We start from the raw sequence: 23,212 nt of genomic DNA, 5'->3' as shown, positions 1-23,212 counted from the left end.
AACAAAAACTTGTTAACATATCCTCTCCCACAAACATCTTTTTTAAATGAGATAAAACACTTGGATGCCTTAAAAGAAATTAAGAAAATAATCCCAAACTAAAAATCTATTTGCTTATCTTAATAAGTAATAACCATTTTTATTTGTTCCATTTCAGAAGTATCCTCTGAGCTGTTTTATAGCTATCTATCAGTTATAGAAAAACAAACCAGAGTCCATGAAAAATCTAGATGACATGATCTGTCCATCACCTCAAAAAAGAAAAGGCAGTAAGCCTAGAATACTTTGTTTCCCACGTTCACTTCTCTTTAGTCCAATTCTTCTTGGTGTCCAAGTCATTCCTCATGCCTGAACTAACACATTCAACTTTCCCTATGTCACACCATCCTTCAGAATAAGAGTAGAAAGGGTTTTATATTTGTATTCCTACTACTGAAAAAAAGCAACTGAAACATAATTGGTTTGCTATTTCCTTCTCCAGTAGATTAGGGCAAATGAAATAAATGACTTGCCCAATCTCACACAACAAACAAGTATCTGAGGCTGGATTTGAACTCAGGCCTTCCTGACTTCAAGCCCAGAGCCACCCAGCTGCCTCAGAGATGAGATATAATAGCACTTGCTGATTAATCAAAATTAAAATTAATTTAATTAATTAATTAATCAAAATCCATTTCAGTTCTCTGAAAAATGTTCACAAGCAGGACTTATTTTCTACCTAGACATGAAAAAACAATAAGTCTTGCTTGTGAACATTTTACTCTCCTTTTTGTAATACAGATTTCGTCTGGTATTTAACTGTACATCATAGTATAATCTAGAATAAAACAAAATCCTCAGTCTGGTATTTAAAATCCTGAAAAGTATGGATCTCACTCACTTTTCCAGATTTATTTCATATTATTCCTTCTCCATACACTCTCTGTTCCAAACTTCCTTGCTAGCTACTTTCCATGGCATCCCAACTCCTAGCTGGTGCCTTTTGAAAGGTAATCTATGCCTGGGATGCACAACTTGGGGGCTTAGCAGATGGAATGCTGGATGGAGATAGCTTCAGACACATATTAGCTCTGTTACCCTGGGCAAACCATTTAAACCTGTTTGGCTCAATTTCCTCACTTGTAAAAATGAACTGGAGAGATAAATAATAAACCACTCTAGTACCTTTGCTAAGAAAACTCCAAATGGGTTTATAAAGAGTCAAACACAACAGAAATGAACGAAGAACAATAAAATATACTTTGCATCTAGTCAATAGCATATCTTTAAAACCACTAACTATTAATTCCTCATTATTCCTGAAAGAGTTATAAAAAAGAAAGTAGGTTTAGAGAGAATTAGAGAAAAATATACTCTTTTATTACATACTGCTTTCCACTGATATGAGAAGTGATAGTGTTTAATATCAGAATGGAATATATAAAATATTTTAATTAGTGAAACTTCAAAAAGAACTTAATTTACTCATCACTGTGGTTTGTAGCATTTATGACGCTAGAAGTAAAATGATTTATCTAAATTTGAATTGTTTTATAATCAAGTTCTTAACCTTTTCTCTTCTCTAAATGCAAATATATATGTAAGATATACATATAACTATACTTTTTAAAAGATCATCCATCAATAGAGATAGTATCAAAAGTTTTGAGCATGAACAAAGATCTACAAGATGAACAAGATCTAAACTATTCTGGAAAAATGTCAGAAACAAGGTTTAGGTTATGAAAATTCAAATGAAATTGTTTCATCATTAGGATGTTAATGCTATTAATATGTTGAAAAATCTATACTGTCTTTATTCAGATCTAATTGAAGCATCACAATTTTAATCACTATATTTGTATTCACCATGCCTACAAAATAACTAAAACATTATTAGAATCATAACCATGTACTCAATTGTGAAAAGGAATAAAAAGTTAGAAAGAAGATAAGGAGATATAAATCCTAAGTCTCTGTTTTGCTCTGCCTTTTAACCTATATAATGACTGTGTCTTCCTTTAATTATTATTACTTTAATGTTGTGGTTACTGACATGAAAAATGCCACTTCAGGCCAATGTGTCTCAATTCAATTCAGACTAAATATAAAACTGTTGCCCCATACAAAGCATTCCTGCTGATGTTTGGTGACAACAAAAGTCTTCTGACAACAACAACAACCAAAAAAAAATCCATTCTACCTATATTCACAGTCTAGTTCAGAGAAGATCCAGAAAATGTGAAGTTCTCTTTTGATGTTCACATTAAACAAATCTTATTCTATGGACACATAATTTGGGGACCTTTTATGTAATAGCTAGTTGTTTTGATTTGTTCGTTCCTGGGGGGAAAGAGGGAAAGGATTGATTATATCTAAATAGCCCTAAACAGATTCTAGAAATGTGTCACATTAGTCCCTGACAAAGAATCTTGATGATGGTGAGAATGAAGAATTGTTACAAGTCATTATTAGTGTTCCAAAGTAGACAGTCTCAGGTCTATAATTAAATTGTTATTATTGTTGTTTAGTCTTGTCCAATTCTTCATAAATCCAAATGGATTTTCTTGGCCTTCCCCAGCTCATTTTATAGATGAAGAACTGAGATAAACAGGGTTAAGTAATTTGCTCACGGTCACAGTGCCAAAGGCCAAATTTGAACTCAGTAAAATGAATCTTCCTGAATCCAGGTCTAGTGATCTATCCACTGAACCACTTAGTTGCCCATATGTTTTAAAATAGATTAGTTCAATCTAGTCACTATGAATTTTTCTTGCCCAAAGAAAATCAAGAGTCAGTGTGAATTTCTGGGAGTTTAAATGAGCCTTGCAGATGTCCCATATACAGACCAACATGATAGTCCATACCTTGCACTTAATAAACATTTGCAGAATCATGTGATGAATAACTAAACCTAGAAAGGGACTGGAAAATTATCTAGGCGAAGAACAAGACAAAATTCATCTAATTATTTGCCTTAATATACTTTTTCCTCATACTTAAATTTCTTTCTCTATATATTTCAATTTACCTACCTCTACTGTAGAAATTCTGATGCCTGTAGAAAAATATGTAATGGACCAAAGTTCTTATTGCCTATTGTGATTCTTTAGGGGGAGGGGGAATTAAAGAAAAAATTCAAAATATATAGGTGATTCTTCAAGAAATCTATGTATTAAGGAGTTCATTTATCAACCTCTACCTACAAAATTCAGTGTTTCTTTCCTGATGTCCTGAGCTTTCCATATGCACAGAATGTTGCTTCTGAATTATGAGCTGATTGATTAGATTTTAAAATCATTCTGTGGGAGAAAAATGATGAAATTTTATGATGTAACATTATACAGCCAGGGTTTAACTATCAATTCACTCTAACAGTATGTTGTCATTTTGTATATGTAAGGCACAAGGCTAATATTCTTCCAATGACCAAGGGATACTAGTTGTGTCTTTGTGATGAGATCAACAACCATTCATATCATTAATATGGGCTGTGAGCTGAGATCTGATCTACTAATAATGTCCTACCATTTATGATCCATAAAGACTATTCCAGCACCCCATCACTAGTCCTCGAACTAACACACAGAGCCTTACTTGCAGCCTCTTATCTCTTATGACTAAGTTCAAAATGTGGAATTTAGAGAAGGATCAAAGGGCATCTGTTGTTCTCATCACTTCAAATTAATGCAATGATTCTTTTTTAAAAATCAGGAACCTGACAGAACACAAACAACACATACCAGTATTCTGATAGATTATATAAATTCCTTTTATTCCCTTAATAGATTTAGGAAAATTTAGATTTGAACTTCATAAATGAAATCCAAATGAATTAGTGCTACAAGCATAATGAAACAATTTCAAAAGTACTGAAAATAAATTTGAATGTCTATGTCAGTATTCAATGATCTATATCCTGGCATTGCAATGACAGATTTTCAACACCATCTAAATTTTAGTAAATAAGTCTCAGAGAGATGCCTGAGGTCCAGAGACATTAAAGAATCTGACCATGGTCACACAGCTATTAAGTATCCGAGGCAGAATTTGAATCTGAATTTTCTGATTCTAAATCTCTCTATCTAGACTCCATAATTCTCAAATCTACCTAAAGTCAAATGAATTCTATTTTTACTATACCACTAACTATCAATTGTCCCCTAAAATGGAAGACATAGGTATAATCTTAAATCAAGAATAATCCAAAAGTAGCTTGGATTTGCAATGAATCATTTTAAGTATATATGTGTATATATATATATGAATTATGTATACATAAAATAGACACATATAGAGGCATATTTAGCATGTATATATATAATACACATGCATACAAGTATATACTGATAAGTACATGTATGACATATAAAATATGTGTGGGGTATGTGTATGTGTGTAGCCAATGGGTATGTATAACAACACACACACACACACACACACACACACACACACACACACACACACACACAAAATATATTTTGGCCTGCATTTGCATAGACTTTCTCGTTAAAGTTTGGGAGGTAGGGGTAAAAGAGCAGGGAAGTAGTTTGGAGGGAAATGGGGAAGGAAAATTCTGAAATATATTTTCCAGAAAGCAAAATAATTTATTATAAATATACAAAAGTTGAATGTTAAAGTAGATCATTTCTTCAAAGAAAGGCTTATAATGTTTTAATGCTGGATAGATGAACACCATTCCAGAATGGCCTCTATTTTGATTCTCTGCTTACACTTTGGGAGGGCAGAGTAAAATAAGAAATCTGTATCTTTTCCTTTTTCTCCACCCTCCCTAGGCATAATTGTCTACTTGGTAATCATACCACAGATATTTCTGAGTGGTAAGATCAAAATGCTTAAGGTATGATCCCAACAATAGCCCCTCCTTACTAGTTTACTATAATTATATATAGTACAATGGTAGAGGTTTGTTGTTTTGGATTTTTTTAAATCCATCCCAAGTCTAAATTAATTCTTGTCTTCAGAAATGGAAACTTTCCTCAGTCTACATTAAATATATTTCACAATAGCAGTGTAAAAATAGCTCAATGTGAATTCATATTTGCTTAAAAATGGAAAAATTCAGAAATATTTTCAATAATTTGATACTCCTTTGAAAACATTAAACATAAAAGAAGATGGACCAATGATGACACCCAAGATATGTTAAAGCCAAAAAAGAAAGACCTAGTCTCTCTGCCCTAAGAAGAAACTGTTGGTGCTGCATCTGGGGAAATGGTCGATTTGATTTAAAAAAAAATAAACTAAGAAAAGCAAAAAGGGAGAAGACAAAATATCTGCTACTGACACACAAAGATGATATATACATATATAATATATGTAACATTTATTAAGATGTTTTATTATCATGCTTGAACTGATAAGATCCAGTAACATGGACATGTAAAGTAAAATTAAAGATTTCAAAACCATGAAGAGATTTTAAAGTCATAAATAAATGGTGTTTATGTTTAATTGTGAAGCAATTTAGATTTCATTCAACCCTTCAAAATCAAAATTAAATTTATACCCCAAAAAGAGTTTTATCAATCAAAAAAGAATATTAATTGCTTTTGATATTGGCACCACAGATACATATTTTTCAGAGAGACTAAAACAGTTATCTTTAAAACAGTCATTACTTAATATTCTAAATATATTTTTTATAATTTTAACCCCAAACTAATACTGTCCTTGTTAAGGTATTTAAATAAATTTTCAGAATACAGAATGTAACACTTGAAATTTCAGATGGATATATGAGAGGAAGAAAATAAAAAGCTTGCACATACCAGTTGTGAACCATTAACTTCTGCACAGCCAGAAGAGCATTATAGCGAACCTGCTGGTCCTCATGATGCATATGGTTCATTACCAACTGCTTCCCACCAAGCTGCTCAATAACCCTGTGGAAAAGAGGAGACTGTGTGACAATGATGCAATTATTTTCAACCTCTTGCTGTTAAGAAGTAAAAAGTTCCACTAGTTATGACAGATATCAAAGGATTTTTAAAAATAATTTAATACATTAGTAACCATATCAAAAATATATGTACTTGTATCTTGCATTTTTTAATGAATCTGGATGTATATATAATATTTACACTCTATTTTAAGGTAAAAGAAAAAAGTCTTATTCCTATTTTTCTGCTATACTGTATGTGTACATATATGCACACATGCATAAAAAGCTCCATCACAAAGGCTGAACCTTAAAAGGAAGAACTTCAAGGGCAAGAAATGAGGATGACAATAATCACAGCTTACCTTTTTATAGTGATTTAAGACTTACAAAGAACTAAACATACATTCCCATTATATCTTCACAAATGATAGTTTATGTTCCTACTTTAAGATGAGGAAAGTAGGCATCAAGTGTAATAAAAAGACCATTAGAGATTTGTATCAAATTCACCATCCTCAGATGAGGGCTCATACAAGGGATATAACTGCCCAAGATCATCCATGTGGGAAATAGCAGAGCTAGGACTTGAATGCAGAAACTCTAACTCCAAATCCAAATAGGGGCAGGATTTCAACACTAGAGATAGTAGTTTGAAACTTTATTTTACTAGGAAATAAGTAGCACTAAAACTTTCTGAGTAAAAATAGTGACATCATCCTACCAGTTTACAGGAACCATTTTAAAGGAAGCCGTGCAGGGGACAGATTAGCAAGCCTCAGCACCGTCTCGAGTGGCTGAGCACAGAAGTGCCTCATCCAGACAAATCTAGTAGCCTATGGTCTGGTGTTACTTTGCTGCACGTCAGTGAAACAACACAATAATGTGCCCTTCTTCCATGGTCACCCAGTAGAACCCAAAAAGGAGATGCTTTCCATTACCTGTCAGAGCAGATGCCCCAGACCTACTCCTATTCAAGATTGATTTGGATACTCCACCCTTTCACATTTATCTACTACCACAGCTATTCTTTCCCAGTCACTGCAAAAATGCTAAAGTCAAGGAGGAAGAATTCTTAAGCTAACAAGGGAAGTGGAGGAAATCACAAGATAAAATAGACAATTTCAATAATTACGTGAAATATGAAAACTTTTGAAAAAACAAAACACTACCTCTTTTTGGTTTTTCTCTTACATAACTAACTGCTGTTCAGGTTCTTTAAAAGAGGTAATCAAGAATCTAGTGATCATAACAAGTGATTAAAATGAATGTTAAAAGATTTCTTTTTTTTTAATATGCAGAAAGTTGTAAGTTTAATTATTTTACTTTGTCCTTGATAATTCATGAACCACTACAACAAACAACTGTCCCGAAGTGTCATAAGCAGTCTCCTAGAGATGATGGGTTCTTCCTCCTGAAGGTCTTTCAAGCACAAGCTAGATGATTATTTGTTGCGTATGTTTCAGTGGGGATCCTTTTCACATATAGGCTGAACTACATACTATATATCCCTTCTATCAAATTCTATGAATTCAACTTTAATTAAATTTTTGATAAAATACAAGTAGCAAAGTCTGGCAAGCAGCTGCTAATATGTGACTGGAATTGGGGGCAGGGGAGTAGGAATGGGATGGGGGGAAAGTCTGAATATCTAGATTTGGAATTAAACTCTTTAAGGATGAATGAACTAAAAGAAGCTGTCTCATGATAGAGACAAAAAAAAGCAAGTTTAAGAGAAGTGTGGCAGTGAAAAAAGTGAAACACTGAAAATTGTGCTCTTTGCAAAATCTCCCAAAGGCCAATACTTTGAAGAAGAATAGTTTGAGATGATAATGAAGACCAAGATATAAAGGAGGGAGGAGAAGAAGGCAGGTGAGGTATAGTGGAAATAGAGGTTACTGGAGTTAAGAACATGGATTACTTTTAAAAGGTGTAAGTAACTACCATAAATATTTAGGTACCCAAGAAAGTATAGGAGGAAGGGATAATAGCCAGGAAATCAATAATCCAGATACTAAACTCACTAAAGAAGGAAAGAACATGACCTGGAGTTCAACAGACAATAGAAACTAACTATAAGTTATGCCATGTAGTTACACAAGATGGATAAGTAACAGTGAAGAGTTCTGACAAAAAGTGATGCACTGGAGATAGAAATGTCAAATTACTCCAGTATTTCTGCCAAGAAAACTTCACTGACAGTATTAAAATGAAAAAGAATATAACATAGAAAGATGAGTCTCTTAAAAAAGGTCTAACACACTACTGGAGAATAGCAGAAACAATTACAAATATTGGGCCAAAGCCAAAAGAAAGATGAGCTGCAGCTCTATATGGCAATGAAACGAAAAGTTCAATGCTACACAGTCTCCTCTTTTCCACAGGGTTAGTAAACCAACTGCTTGGTTTAAGACTACAAAAAGAGTATTACAAGGCTATACATTGTCACCTTATTTAACTTAAATACAGGGTGTATATATATATATATATATATATATATATATATATATATATATATATACATACATACATACACCATATGAAATTCCAGGATAGATAAATCAAAATCCAGAATTAAGGTTGCCAGGAGATATCAACTTTCTCAAGACGCATAGATAACACTGCTCTAATGAAAGAAAGTGAAGAATTTAAAAACCTCTTGATGATGGTGAAAGAAGAGAATATAAAAGCTGACTTGAAGCATAACATCCAAAAAACTATCATTTTGGCAAATGGTCCCATCATTTTCTGGCAAATAGAGGGAAAGAAATGGAAGCAGTGGCAGATTTTATATATTCTTGGGCAGAATGAGATCAAGTCATGTAATTAAAAGAATTTGGCTCCCTTGAAGGAAGGATATAGCAAATCTGGACAGCATATTAAAAAGCAAAGATACATATTGCCAACAAAATTCATAATAGGTATGTTTTGTTCAGCAGTGGAGGCTATGACAGATAAACTATAAGAAAAACTAAGTACCACAGAATTGATGTTTTCAAATTGTGATGCTGGAGAAGAGTTTTGAGAGTCCCTTGGAGAGCAAGACCATCATATCAGATTTAGAGAAATTAATTCGCATTATTCATTAGAAGCTAAAATACTTTGGCCACATAATGAAAAGACAGGACTCTGAAAAAGATTCTGATGCTAGGAAAGAATGAATACAAAAGGAGAAAAGGAGGGTAGAGGACCAAATGGACAGACATTGTAATGGAAGCAAAGAACATGAGATTTGGCCACATTTCTAAAATATATAGAGAATTGACTCACTTTTGTAAGAATTCAAGTCATTCTCCAATTGATAAATGGTCAAAGGATATGAACAATTTTTCAGATGAAGAAATTAAAACCATTTCTAATCACATAAAACAGTGTCTAAATCACTATTGATCAGAGAAATGAAAATCAAGACAACTCTGAGATACTACTACACACCTATCAGATTGGCTAAAATGACAGGAAAAGATAATGATAATGTGAGAAAACTGGGACACTGATACATTGTTGATGGAAGTGTGAACAGATCCAGCCATTATAGAGAGTAATTTGGAACTATGCTCAAAAATTTATCAAATTCTGTATATCCTTCGATTCAGTAGCCTTTCTAATGGGTTTCTATCCTAAAGAGATCTTAAAGGGGAGAAAGGGACCCACATGTGTAAAAATGTTTGTAGCAGTCTTTTTTGTAGTGGCAAGAAACTGGAAACTGAGTGGATGGCCATCAGTTGGAGAATGGCTGAATAAGTTATGGTATAGGAATGTTATAGAATATTATTGTTCTATAAGAAACGATTAGCAGGATGATTTCAGAGAGGCCTGGAAAGTCTTATATGAACTGATGCTAAGTGAAATGAACAGAACCAAGAGATCATTGTACACAGGAACAACAATATTATATGACAGTCAATTCTGCTGGATGTGACTCTTTCCTGTAATGAGATGATTTAGGTCAGTTCCAGTGATCTTGTGATGAAAAGAGCCATCTACATACACCCAGAGAAAGGACTGTGGGAACTGAGTCTGAATCACGATATAACATTCTCACTCTTTTTGTTGTTGTTCTCTTGCATTTTGTTTTCTTACTCATTTTCTTTCCTTTTTTGACCCGATTTTTCTTATGCAGCAAGAAAACTGTATAAATATGTTTACATATATTCTTTTTTTTTGCTTTTCTTGCTGAGGCAATTGGGGTTAAGTGACTTGCCCAGGGTCACACAACTAGGAAGTATTAAGTGTCTGAGATCAAATTTGAACTCAGGTCCTCTTGACTTCAGGGCTGGTGCTCTGTCCACTATACCACCTAGCTGCCCCATGTTTACATATATTGGATTTAACATGTATAACATATATTGAATTGTTTGCCATCTAAGGGAGGAAGAAGAGGAAAGGAGAAAATGTGGAACACAAGGCTATATGTAAGGGTCAATGTTAAAAAAATCATTCATCCATATGTTTTGAAAATAAAAAGTTTTAATTTAAAAAAGCAAAAAACAACATGAGCTTTCTGCTATGGTCCATGGGGTTAATTAGAGCTGGACAAAACTGAACAACTGAAATACAATGATAAATTGAAAGGAACAGAAGGAAGATCCACAAATAGAAGTGTGATGCAACAAGTTTTGTACAATTCTACGGAGGGCCCTGTGTTGAAAACTGTAAGAGGAAGAGATTCAGGATGAAATGGAGTTGCTGACAATAGAAAAGGGTTATAAAAGACATAAAAAGTTAAGGACAAAGGAGGAAACTGGAGAAGGACAGGACTAAGTAAGATATGGTTTAAGTAGCATAGGAAAGAAAATGTTAGCAATTAAAGGAGCAGAAAGTAGGAAATTTGCTGGCTACCGTACATTTTCTAATCATAAAGGAGAAAAGGAAATCAATTTATGTACAGCTTAAGCTATAAACTAGAAATGAAATTTAATACTATGACATTTGTATTTTAAGATTTTGATTAGTTTTCAGAAAAAAATCAAAGGCCAGGGTAGAACATTTTGCACAACAATAACAAATATGGAAAATACAAATTACATGCAATACATGTTAAGACTTCTATTGATACTACTAACTTCCTATTACTATTAAAATATCCTTATTCACAAGAATATTTTATATATTTCTTATAAATACATAATTTACTCAATCAGAAAGGTACAGTGAAAAGAGTGCTGTTTTTGATTTCCTTCACAAGCTAATTGTACAATATTTCAGAGTCTGATTCTTTTTGTACAGCAAAATAACATTTTGGTCATGTATACTTATTGTGTATCTAATTTATATTTTAATGTACTTAACATCTACTGGCCATCCTGCCATCTGAGGGAGGGGGTGGGGGATAAGAGGTGAAAAATTGGAACAAGAGGTTTGGCAATTGTTAATGCTGTAAAGTTACCCATGCATATATCCTGTAAATAAAAGGCTATTAAATAAAAATTAAAATTAAAAAAATTTAAAAAAAAAAAAAGAAAGAAAGAAAAGAGTGCTAGATTTGGAGACAAAAGACCAAAATTCAAATTCTTATTCTGACACTTGTGTGATCTTAAACAAGTCACTTACTCTAGAGGCATCAAAATCAAAGGTTGTGGGTTGAGTAGAACCAAATTGAAACACAATTAAGTAATGTTTCACAAAATAAATTAAAATATTACACAATATAGATGATTTTCTTTTGTTGTTTTCTAAGCCAACAAGAAGCTAGATGCAGGGATATGGGATAAATGTGTTTCTATTTGAATTTGATATCACTGACTTACCCTCTCTTAGCCCCATCTTAGCCCCACTGAAGCCTTATCTCCAAGGTGAGAAAAATTGGTTCAAGGATTTCTGAGGCTCATTTCAGCTTAAAATCTATAATCTTATGATCTATAAAATCTATCCTCCCCATCACCATAAACTGCTCATCTTGAGCATTAAATTTCATTTTCAACAGCAGCAACTCAACATTTTGTGTGTCACAGACCTTTTGGCAATTTTATAAAGCCTGGGACTTCTTCTGAGTATAATGTTTTTAAATGAATATAATGAAACACATTGGGTTACAAAAGAAATCAATCAGTTATCAAATATTTTTTCTACAGATTCCTTATCCCTAATATAAACCTAGCCCATACAATCAAAGCTACTGTTAAAATAGCTTTCCTGGGGACAATGGATAGGGTACCAGCTCTGGAGTCAGGAGGACCTGGGTTCAAATCTAGTCTCAGAAACTTAATGCATACTACTTAAATTATGTGATCCTGGGCAAGTCACATAACCCCAATTGACTCTCAAAACAAAACAAAAAAAAACAAAAAAACAGCTTTCCCCACTTCAACACTGTCATAGATTGTCCTAAACTTATAGTTGCTTCCTTTTACATTAAGGTTCAGAACTAAATTCCTTACCCTCTGAAGTTTCATATCTCAATCTCACCAACATAATTCAGCCTAACTAATTTTCCTTTTGGCGGACCACTCTCCCTTTTGTTCTCCTTTGATTACTCTGTCCCAAAAATGTTATTATCCGCCTAATCTTTTTTTTTTTTTTTGAGGCAACTGGGGTTAAGTGACTTGCCCAGGATCACACAGCTAGGAAGTGTTAAGTGTCTGAGGCGAGATTTGAACTCAGGTCCTCCTGACTTTCAGGGCTGGTGCTCTACCCACTACACCACCTAGCTGCCCCTTCTAATCACATTTTTTAATTGGAATGATCTACTAGAAACAACTTACTAAGTTATTCAAATTGAAACTAAATTATTCTCTTCTCTGTGAAGACTCTCCTGATTATAAGAGACAGAACTCACAATTTCTAAAATGAACAATTCACTAATACCCAACAAAAAAAATTACCAACAGATGGTCAGAGAGAAAAAAGAATATGATAATGTACAACAGTATCAAATGCTGCAGAGATCAAGGATAGTGAGACATGAGAAAAGGCCACTGGTAGCAGAGACTGCAGCAATCAACTTTATTATAAGACCACGTATCTCATCTCCTCTATTAGATACTGTGTGGTTCTTCAATTCTGTATTTTCGATGCCTAGTAGCACAGTGTAGCAAGAACTTAATAAATATTTGTTTAATTGAAAAAGTCAACCATGAGGAAAAGTGTAATTGACAGCCCTTAAAAATATGAAGAAAAGATACTTTTAAAGAAATAAAATGTATTCCATTACAACATTTTAAAATTATTAAATAATTTTGTTATTAATTAAATCAATATTAATATAATTAGATAAGTTAATATAAATAATACATAATAAAAACAAATTTAAAAGATGTTAAAATATTAATGTTAATCATTTTTCAGATACTGAAAAGCCTCCTACCGTTTGCCTCGTGGATAATGTCGTACATATTCTCCCACATCATGAGCAGCAACAGCTAAGACCTGTGGATCATCTGATACTTCCAAAAGCTTTGTCAAGATTCTAAAAACAAATAAATAAAATAGATTTTATTTTTGTGAAATTTTTAATTTATTTTAAACTTAAATACAAAATAAGAAAAAAATCTGCTGTGTACATAGCAGAACACAGGAAAAGATTCAACATAAAATACATTTTCATTTCAAGAAATAGTATAATAAATACCATATTTTGTTTTCAAAGCTGCCCAGCTTTTCTTTACTTCCTTGTTGGTTTTCTCTTGTTCCTTGATATGCACTCTTAACTTTTTTTACCCTTCTTGCCTCCTACCTACCTCGTGTCCCAGAGGTTACAACTAAACATGGATATATGTATACATTTGCAATGATACTCATAAACACACACACATATATATATATACACATACATATACTCCTCACATATGTGAGACCATACTATGCTTATTTCTTATCATCTGTTTCTCTGAAGGTAGATTGCATCTTCCTATATATATATCCAAGTTTTTCTACATTTTTCTAAATCAATCAGCTCATACTTTCTTACACCACAGAAACATTCCAACATAAAATCACATCCTATCTGAGTCATTGTCTATGAAATTTTTTCATGTTTTATTTATGCAAGAAAATTTTAATTTAAAATAATAGAAATTATCCATCTTATACTTCAACAATGTTCTCACCATTTATAATATATTTTAAGGTCTGATGTTACTGAATCTGCTTCTTCTACATTTTTTCCCCTAGTTTTCTTTAAATTCATATACTACAATTTGCTAAAATATTTTCTAAGTACATTTAAGAAGCAAGAAGGATTTTCCTAAACATAGTAAGAGCTCCCAGATGATCTTGCTTTGCAAATGTGTCTATTATGTCTATTAGTTATTTTAAAAATATTATTTTGAAAGATATTTCTGTTGATTATATCAGCCTCAGAATGGCAGTTATCTATATAATAATGAGTTGGATGCATATAGATCCATCAACACATTTATTTTAAGAAGACTACTATGTAAAATAATTAAGTATGACAAACTGGAGGCAGAATTGATTGGAAGGTACAGAATAAGACTGAATTTAAGAAAACATGGGTGTTTTTAGTTTTTGTTGGCTTCAAGTTTCTCCCATCTTTATAACATCAAAACTCTTTACTGATATGCTATATGGCTATTTCTGAGCTATACAATATCATAGCATCCAAAGAATTAAAGTTGTGGGTCAAAGAGAGAGATACAGGATAAATGTGAATAGACTACAGTAGATTACCTAATCAGATATGTATGAATAAATAAGTATCCTATAAGAACTGAGTATATTTTCTTGGCACTGCACTTGGCACTAAGGACACAAATGGAAAAATGAGCCAGTCCCCATCCTCAATAGAATTAACATTCTACTAGATGTGTAAATTAGAAATTGCAGATTATGTAACATAAAGAAAATCTACTCTATCAACAACCCAGCTAGAAGTGTAGTAACTTTGGTGACATCACAAAATTACTAAAGTATGTGCAAAGTACTCAGTTGGTAGGACAAAAGACAAAATAAAAACCCAGTCACTCTCCTTTCAAGGAGTTTACATTCTCCTAAGGATTGTTTAAAAGTACACAAATATAAAAACACAAGGTGATTTTAAGTAGTAGAGAGTAGTAACAATCTAAGAATTTTCACAAAGGAGACAAGGAGAATAATCCTTGAAAGATAAGGATTCTAAGAGACAGAGATAAGGAGATAGTGGATTCCAGGAATGGCAAGCAGTCTATTATTGAGGAACAAAATGATTTCAGAAAAACCTGGACTTATGTGAAAGTAAAGTGAGCAAAAGCAATTAGGAGAACACTGTATACAGTAGTAGCAACACTGTATGATGAACTATGAATGACTTAGCTATTCCTAACAATACAATAATCCCAGACAATTCTAAAGGTTTCATAAGGAAACCTTTTCACACCCAGAGAGAAAACTAATGAAAATCTGAACACAAATTGAAACCTATTTTTTTCACTTTATTTTTCATGGTTTTCTTTTTTTCTTTTGGTCCATTTCTTCTTTCACAACATGACTTATATGGAAATGTTTTCCTCTATCAAATTACTGTTTTAAGGGAGGAAAAAAGTAAATTTGGAACTCAAAAATTTTAAATGAATGTTAAAATTTGTCTTTACATGCAACTAGAAAAAATAATTTTTTTATTTAACAGATTTAATAGATTTTAGATTTAGATAATAATAGATAATAGATTAATAGATAATTTATTTAATAGATTTAAAAATCTATTTTTTAAAAAGTTATAAAGAAAGAAAGAAAACTGGAAATCAATTCCTATATCTGTATCCTAATGAGATTTTTTTTAAAGGAAGAAGAAAAGAACCTATTTATAAAAGTATATATTTATAGCAGCTCTTTTTGTTGTGTCTAAGAATTGGAAATTGAGAGATGTCTCTCAATTGGAAAATGGCTAAATTATGGTATACGAATATAATGGAATACTATTATGTTCTAAGAAATGATGAGTAACTTCAGAAAAAGCTAGAAAGATTTGCATGAACTGATGCTGAATGAAGTGAGAAGAACCAGGAGAACATTGTACACAGTAACAGCAACCCTGTGTGATGAACAACTGTGAATAACTTAGCTATTCTAGGCAATACAATGATCTAAGACAATCCAAAAGGCCTCCACAGAAAGAACTGGTGTTATCTGAATACAGACTGAAGCATGCTATTTTCTTCTTTCTTTCTTTTGGATTTTTTTTTTTTTTAATGTTCTAATCCTCTTGTACAAAATGGTTAATATGGAGATGTCTTACATAATTGCACACATACAACCTATACCGGATTATTTGCTGTCTCGGCAGGAGAAGGAAAAGAAAAAAAAGAGCAGAAATAGAATCTGACAATCAATTTTTTTTTTTTAAAGTTTAAAATTATTCACTATTGACTACAAAATAGAAAATTTTGATTATATCAAATTGAAAAGTTTTTGTACAAACAAAACTAATGCAGGCAAGATTAGAAGGGAAACAATAAACTGGGAAAACATTTTTATAGTCAAAGGTTCTGATAAAGGCCTCATTTAAAAATATATAGAAAATTGACTCTAATTTATAAGAAATCAAGCCATTCTCCAATTGATAAATGGTCAAAGGATATGAACAGATAATTTTCAGATGATGAAATTGAAACTATTACCACTCATGTGAAAGGGTGTTCCAAATCACTATAGATCAGAGAAATGCAAATTAAGACAACTCTGCGATACCACTACCCACCTGTCAGATTGGCTAGAATGACAGGGAAAGATAATGCAGAATGCTGGAGGGGATGTGGGAAAACAGGGACACTGATACATTGTTGGTGGAATTGTGAACACATCCAGCCATTCTGGAGAGTAAGTTGGAACTATGCCCAAAAAGTTATCAAACTGTGCATACCCTTTGATCCAGCAGTGTTTCTACTGGGCTTATACCCCAAAGAGATACTAAAGAAGGGAAAGGGACCTGTATATGCTAAAATGTTTGTGGCAGCCCTGTTTGTAGTGGCTAGAAGCTGGAAAATGAATGGATACCCATCAATTGGAGAATGGTTGAGTAAATTGTAGTGTATGAATGTTATGGAATATTATTGTTCTGTAAGAAATGACCAGCAGGATGAATACAGAGAGGCTTGGAGAGACTTACATGAACTGATGCTGAGTGAAATAAGCAGAACCAGGAGATCATTATATACCTCAACAACAATACTATATGAGGGATGTATTCTGATGCAAGTGGATTTCTTTGATAAAGAGAAGATCTAACTCAGTTTCAATTGATCAATGATGGACAGAAGCAGCTACACCCAAAGAAAGAACACTAGGAAATGAATGTAAACTGCTTGCATTTTTGTTCCTTCTTCCCGGGTTATTTATACCTTTTAAATCCAATTCTCTCTGAGCAACAAGAGAACTGTTCGGTTCTGCACACATATATTGTATCCAAGATCTACTGTAACCTATTTAACATGTATAGGACTGCTTGCCATCTGGGGGAGGGGGTGGAGGGAGGGAGGGGAAAAATCGGAACAGAAGTGAGTGCAAGGGATAATGTTGTAAAAAATTACCCTGGCATAGGTTCTGTCAATAAAAAGTTATTCAGAAAAAAAAAAAGTTTAAAATTATTTTAATGTATAATTAGGAAAAAAATAAAATATTTTTTAAAAAGAATGGAATACTATCGTTCTGTAAGAAACAATCAGCAGAATGATTTTAGAGAGGCCTGGAGAGACTTACATGAAGTGAAACTAAGTGAAATGAGCAGAGAGATTATTGTACACAGCAACAACATTATATGATGATCAATTCTGATAAACGTGACTCTTTCCAACAATGAGATGACTGATGCCAGTTCCAATGATCTTGTGACAAAAAGAGCCATCTACACCCCGAGAGAGGACTGTGGAAACTGAATGTGGATCACAACACAACATTCTCCCTCTTTTTCTTGTTGTTCCCTTGCATTTTGTTTTCTTACTCATTTACTATCTTTTTTTGATCTGATTTTTTCTTGTGTAGCAAGAGAATTGTATAAAAATATCTATATATATTGGATTTAACATATATTTTAATATGTTTAACATATATTGGATTGCTTGCCATTTAGGGGAGGAGGTAGGGAAGAGGAGAAAATCTGAAATACAAGGCTATGCAAGGGTCAATGTTGTCAAATTATCCATGCAAATGTTTTGAAAATAAAAAGCTTTAAAAAGAAAAAAAAAAAGTCAGGCTGAAGGAATTATCAGCATAGAAATGCTAACTGAATCCAAGAGAGCTAACAGACCAAGGATCAAAAGAAAAGACTTAGGGAGCACATAAGATGGCTCCAAGGGAAAGAATGCTGAAGCACATCCATATTTAGTAGGGATTACTAAAAGAAGATGCAGCAAAGGAGAGTGAGAAGAATTGGTTAAGGAACAGAATCAAGAGAGATTAGTGTTATGAAAAACTAGAGAGAATATCAAAAGAGAAGATAATATCCAAAAAAAGGGACAAAGTAAAGATAAGATGAAAGGAAATGAGGAAAGAGGCAAGCTCCCATAGGAAACAGAAAATAATTGGATCACGGTTACAAATATGGAAGGTTGGTTTTGGCAAAAAGTATTCTCTCTTAATCAAAAATCAAAGCAAATATTTAAAAAATGGAATATCATCTAAGATACCTTCTATACATTCTATCTTCCATACATTCTGTATTCATTTCTGTTAGTGAGATAAGTGTATGTGTGTATACATATATACATACACATATCTACACATGCACAGAATTCCCATTAGAATGTAAATTCCTAGCAGGTAAAGATTTTCTTTTTGTTTCTAACCTTCTGACTCCAGTAATTAGCAGATGGGCTGACTCATAATAAATATTTAAATAATGCTTATGGAATGATTGATAATATAGAAAAGATACAACCTACTATGTATGTGAGGAAAAGGAATTCATGATAGATGGTATCCATTTTCTCATCAAATTAAAAGACAAGAACCATTGTTGAAAGATAGGAAAACGGAAAAGATTCTGAGAGGAATGTGACGTAAGGTAGGAAAGGGTAGGAAATTGTAGTGTCCCAATTAGGACCCAACTGAGATGAGATATGTTTTATAATAGACCCTATCAGAATAGTTCAATAACATGCAAGTAGAAAGGAAGAAGACATATGTCAACAACTTCAGGCTCAAATTTAGTAAGAGATGAAAGTTGAGAGGATATGAAGACAAGGACATTCAAGAATAGAAGGCAGTGTATTTTTAAATTAGTGAATTATAAGATGAATATCATAAAGGGAGTAAAGAGAAAGAAGAGCAGAGAAAAGAAGGGGTATTTGTTGTGTTCCAAGTGAACTGAAGGTAGCAGTTATTCCAAATAGATTTAATTAATCAACAAGCATTTAGTAAGTACCTACTTTGTGCCAGGCATATAGGAATATGTAAGAAGATATAAATAGAAAATTATGATTAGAGTGGAAATATAATTAGAGTTCAGGACTATAAAGTTCAATTATGAGTGATACTAAGATTTATACCACTTAAGATACTAAGATTTGATTTTCATCAAAATGAAGATGCCAAAATAAAGTACAGACCTAGGTCACTGGGGTTGAAGTTGAAGAATTAGGAAATCAAGTGTTTGAGGAAATCATCAAAAGGCATCCTAAAGTTCCCTTCAGAGAAAACTAAGTCAGGTGTTACACTCCTTGAAAATGGAAGGAAAATAACCACAGGGTAGGTTAAATGAAATAAGGATGTAGACAGATGGATTAGGTAAATCTCAAAGAAGTTGCTGAGTTATGATGACAAAGAAAGGGTTTGGAAATGACAATGAAGAACAAGATATATACCAATCATTTTTCTTGACCAGTAAGTCAGGGTCTATGAGAAGAGAATATCGTAAGGGAAGAGGTATCAGGCCATAAAAGATATTCTAAAGAAAGCCAGATTTTGTGAATGAAGAAAAGATGGAAAGAGAGTAAAAGGAAAAGTTCTGGACTCAAGAGGGACTGACTGATGATAGCATGTGTTCCAGAGGGCAAAACAGAAAGACAGAGCCAGCTATTGCTCAAGATGGGTAGGGGTGAAATAATTGTAAATAAAAAACCATGTAGCAGTCATAGCAGAGAAAAAACCTTTTACCTAGACGGAGATCTCTTAATTAGAGAGAGAAAAACAAGCAGGAAAAGAACCGTTTGTCTAGGACACCACCATGAAAGATTTTCTGATGACAGTGGACAGTGTCAATTTAGTCCTTTAGTACCAAAGACTGAGACACGGTTTCCTTAAGAGCAACTCATACTGATTTACTGACCCTTGGATGGTCAATATTAATAAGGCTTAGGGAACCTCTTTGAAAGGGAGATCTTATGTCATTTCTCAGTAGAAATGAATTGCTTCATTTTTGTCTATCACTAGAACCTAAAGCAATGAAAAGCTCTTGATGAATGCTTGTTAATTTATTAATCAACTGAACTAATTTGGTCTCTTATTCTAGAAGGCTTTTTCTTTTCCTTTTTTTGTAAACAGCACTTTATTTTTTCCAATTACATACAAAGATAGTATTCAACATTCATTTTTATAAGGTTGTGAATTCCAAATTTTTTTCTCCTTTGGAGAGAGTCTACTCCCTTAAATTCCCCTCCTTAAGATAGCAAGCAATGTGATACAGGTTATAAATGTGCAATCATGTAACCATATTTCCATATTAGTCATGCTATAAAAGAAGAAACAGAAGAAAAGGGAAAAGGGGGGAGGGGAGGGAGTGAAAATAGCATGCTTCAATTTACATTCAAACTCCATAATTCTTTCTCTGCATCAGGATAACATCTTTTACCATGAGACGTCTGGAATTGTCCTGGATCATTATATTGCTGAAGAAAGAGATAAGTCAATCATAGTTTGCCATTGCATAATGTTGCTGTTACTGTACATTCTCCTGGTTCTGCTCACTTTGCTCAACATTAATCCATGTAAATGTTTCCAAATTTTTTTGAAATCCTCCTGCTTAGCATTTCTTTTAGCAGAAGAGTATTCCATTATATTCATATACCATAACTTATTCAACCATTCCCCAAACGATGAGCATTCCCTCAGTTTCCAATTCTGTGCTACCACAAAAAGAGCATCTATACATATTTTTGAATATGTAGTCCTTTCCCCTTTTTTATGGTTTCTTAGAGATACAGATCTAGTAGCGGTATTGTTGGATCAATTTGATTATAGTGATCTACTGTTTGATAAACTCAAAGACTCCAGCTTTTCTGATAAAGACTTATTTGATTAAGAACTGCTGGAAAACAGAACACCCTATACCAAGATAAGGTCAAAATGAGTTCACAGTTTAGATATAAAGGATGATAAATCAGGAGAGCAAGGAATAGTTTACCTATCAGATCTATGGAGAAGGGAAGTATTTATGACCACACAAGATACAATAATCATATAAATAAATAAAAACACCAGATCTGGCTACATTAAAAGGTCCAATGTCCAGGACTATGAAGGTAATAATACTGCAATACCTTGTGCTTATCCACACTGGTAAGTATAAAATAAGAAGATTAGTCATACAGTGTGACAAATAGTTGATGAATAGTAAATCCATAGGCTTCACTACATCTGAGCAACACAAAAAATTACCTTGCAATGTCAATTAACCAATAAGACTCCTTGGGTACCACATAGTAGGTAAAATTAAATGTCAAATTAGATAATAGGATTGTATTAAGAACTTGGTTTGAATATTTTGTCATATGGCTATCCTTAAATCTCTTTGTGATGGGACTAGATCCTAGGAAACTAGAACTTCCAAATTTAGGGAACTTCCAAATGAGAAAACTCCTTCGACTATTAATGCATACTATTGTTATTGTTTGTCCTTTGTTCTCCTAGAGGTGATGCCATGACATGCAAGTGAATTGGATTTTAAATGACAGAAGGTTGTTCAAGGTCACCTGCCTCACTTTCCCTCCAGAGTCATCTGGACCCAATGGTCAGATATAGCTAAAGATGACTGGCAATTGGCCTTGGTTAAAATGGGAGATCTTGGCCTTTTTAAGCTAAGATCTTCAACAGGTCTCAGTCTAACTGAGGCTGCTATTGTTGTTTGTACTTTGTTCTGGAAGACTAATGCAGACTGACACCTGAATTATAATTTATATAATTAGTTGTCTAAGGCACTGAGAAACTGAACAATTTGCTCAGGGACTCCAAGCCATAATATGTCAGAGACAGGCCCCGAACACAGACCTTCAGAGGGCAATTCTTTATAAGCTATACTATGCTACCTACCTCTCAATATCTGTGTCTTACAAAACTTGAGCTTCTGCTTTAAGGTTCAATATTAACAAGTAAGAAATATGTTGGACAAATATTTAGTATTACTCAAGTCTTTTATGAATAAAGATAACTTAGAAAGTTAACACCATTGATAGTTTAGTGAATAATGGTTCAAATGTCCAAAAAACAACACTTTAAATGGGCAGAAACATTTTTTATCTCTGAAAGGCTCAAAATAGCTATTTTTTTTTTTTTTTTTTTTTTTTACAATTAGGAACATACTGGCTAAATGATTCATTATTTGTTCTGGTATATTTTGACTAGACAAAGGCAGAACATGAAATATGCGGTTACTAACTCATCTTGTGACCTGAAAATATGGCTTGGTAATGACATGAAAGCAAATGTCCACTCCAATAATAATCTCAATGTCAGGTTTCAGACCACAATTGTATATAAAGCATTATTCTTTCTCTGATTACCACAGTGAGTAATCTACCTGTCAGTGCACAGTACTCATACAATAGTACTGAAATGAGGTTCTACATACATGCTTATACAAAATACTAATGGATTCCATGCCAAAAGAAAATACATATATTTCAGACCAGCTTGAATAAAAAAACACTAACAGGCAGATAAAAACCCCAGAATTTCTGGAGCAATTTAAATTGTTAAGAGTTATAAAAGTGTAAGAATATTAATTTGAGATCCATGCAAAAAAGGTCTACAAACCAGTACAAGTTTGGTGCTTTCCCCAAATATTGCTAATATGCTCACCAGCACACTAACAGGTAACCCAAATATCGGGCCCAGCATCACTACTAACTAGGATATGTATGGATTTTCTTCTTCCCAAACCCAACCCCAACTGCTGCACAGCTTGATTATGGCATTAGATGCTGAACACTAAAACAATGTTCAGCACTGCCAGAGGCAACACAGAGTCCCACTGCACCCTGACCCTTGAACCCATTATCCTACTACTTAGGGACCATCTGCTCTATTTTTGCTCCCCAAGATCTTTGGGGACTTGCTATCACCTCTGCTATTTGCCAAAATCTAAGGACCACCTGTCAGCCATACAACTGAGCTGTCCTTTATATATAATCTCATCAGAGCAGTGATTAACTTGATTTTTCTATTTGTATCCTTAGTACTTAA

The 23,212-nt window shown here is 33.2% G+C and overlaps 1 protein-coding gene across 3 annotated transcripts in view; it reads right to left on the bottom strand.

Moving 5' to 3' along the window:
- ATP6V1H (ATPase H+ transporting V1 subunit H) overlaps positions 1-23,212 on the bottom strand; it is a 100,395-nt gene that overhangs the window by 24,375 nt on the left and 52,808 nt on the right. For 2 of the 3 annotated variants that reach the window (XM_003759776.4, XM_012541325.3), the window contains 2 exons: positions 13,188-13,289; positions 5,772-5,885 (listed from right to left, as the gene is read on the bottom strand). In XM_003759776.4, the coding sequence (XP_003759824.1) occupies positions 5,772-5,885; positions 13,188-13,289 (216 nt within the window). Of the gene's footprint in view, positions 1-3,185; positions 3,282-5,771; positions 5,886-13,187; positions 13,290-23,212 lie in introns of all 3 variants that reach the window. The other variant, XR_004230950.1, reaches the window with a different exon arrangement.

This window comes from Sarcophilus harrisii, chromosome 1 (genome assembly GCF_902635505.1).
Source record: "Sarcophilus harrisii chromosome 1, mSarHar1.11, whole genome shotgun sequence".
Classification (NCBI taxonomy): Eukaryota; Metazoa; Chordata; class Mammalia; order Dasyuromorphia; family Dasyuridae; genus Sarcophilus; species Sarcophilus harrisii.
The sequence above is the reverse complement of the archived record's forward strand: the minus strand, read 5'-3'. Positions and strand labels throughout refer to the sequence as shown.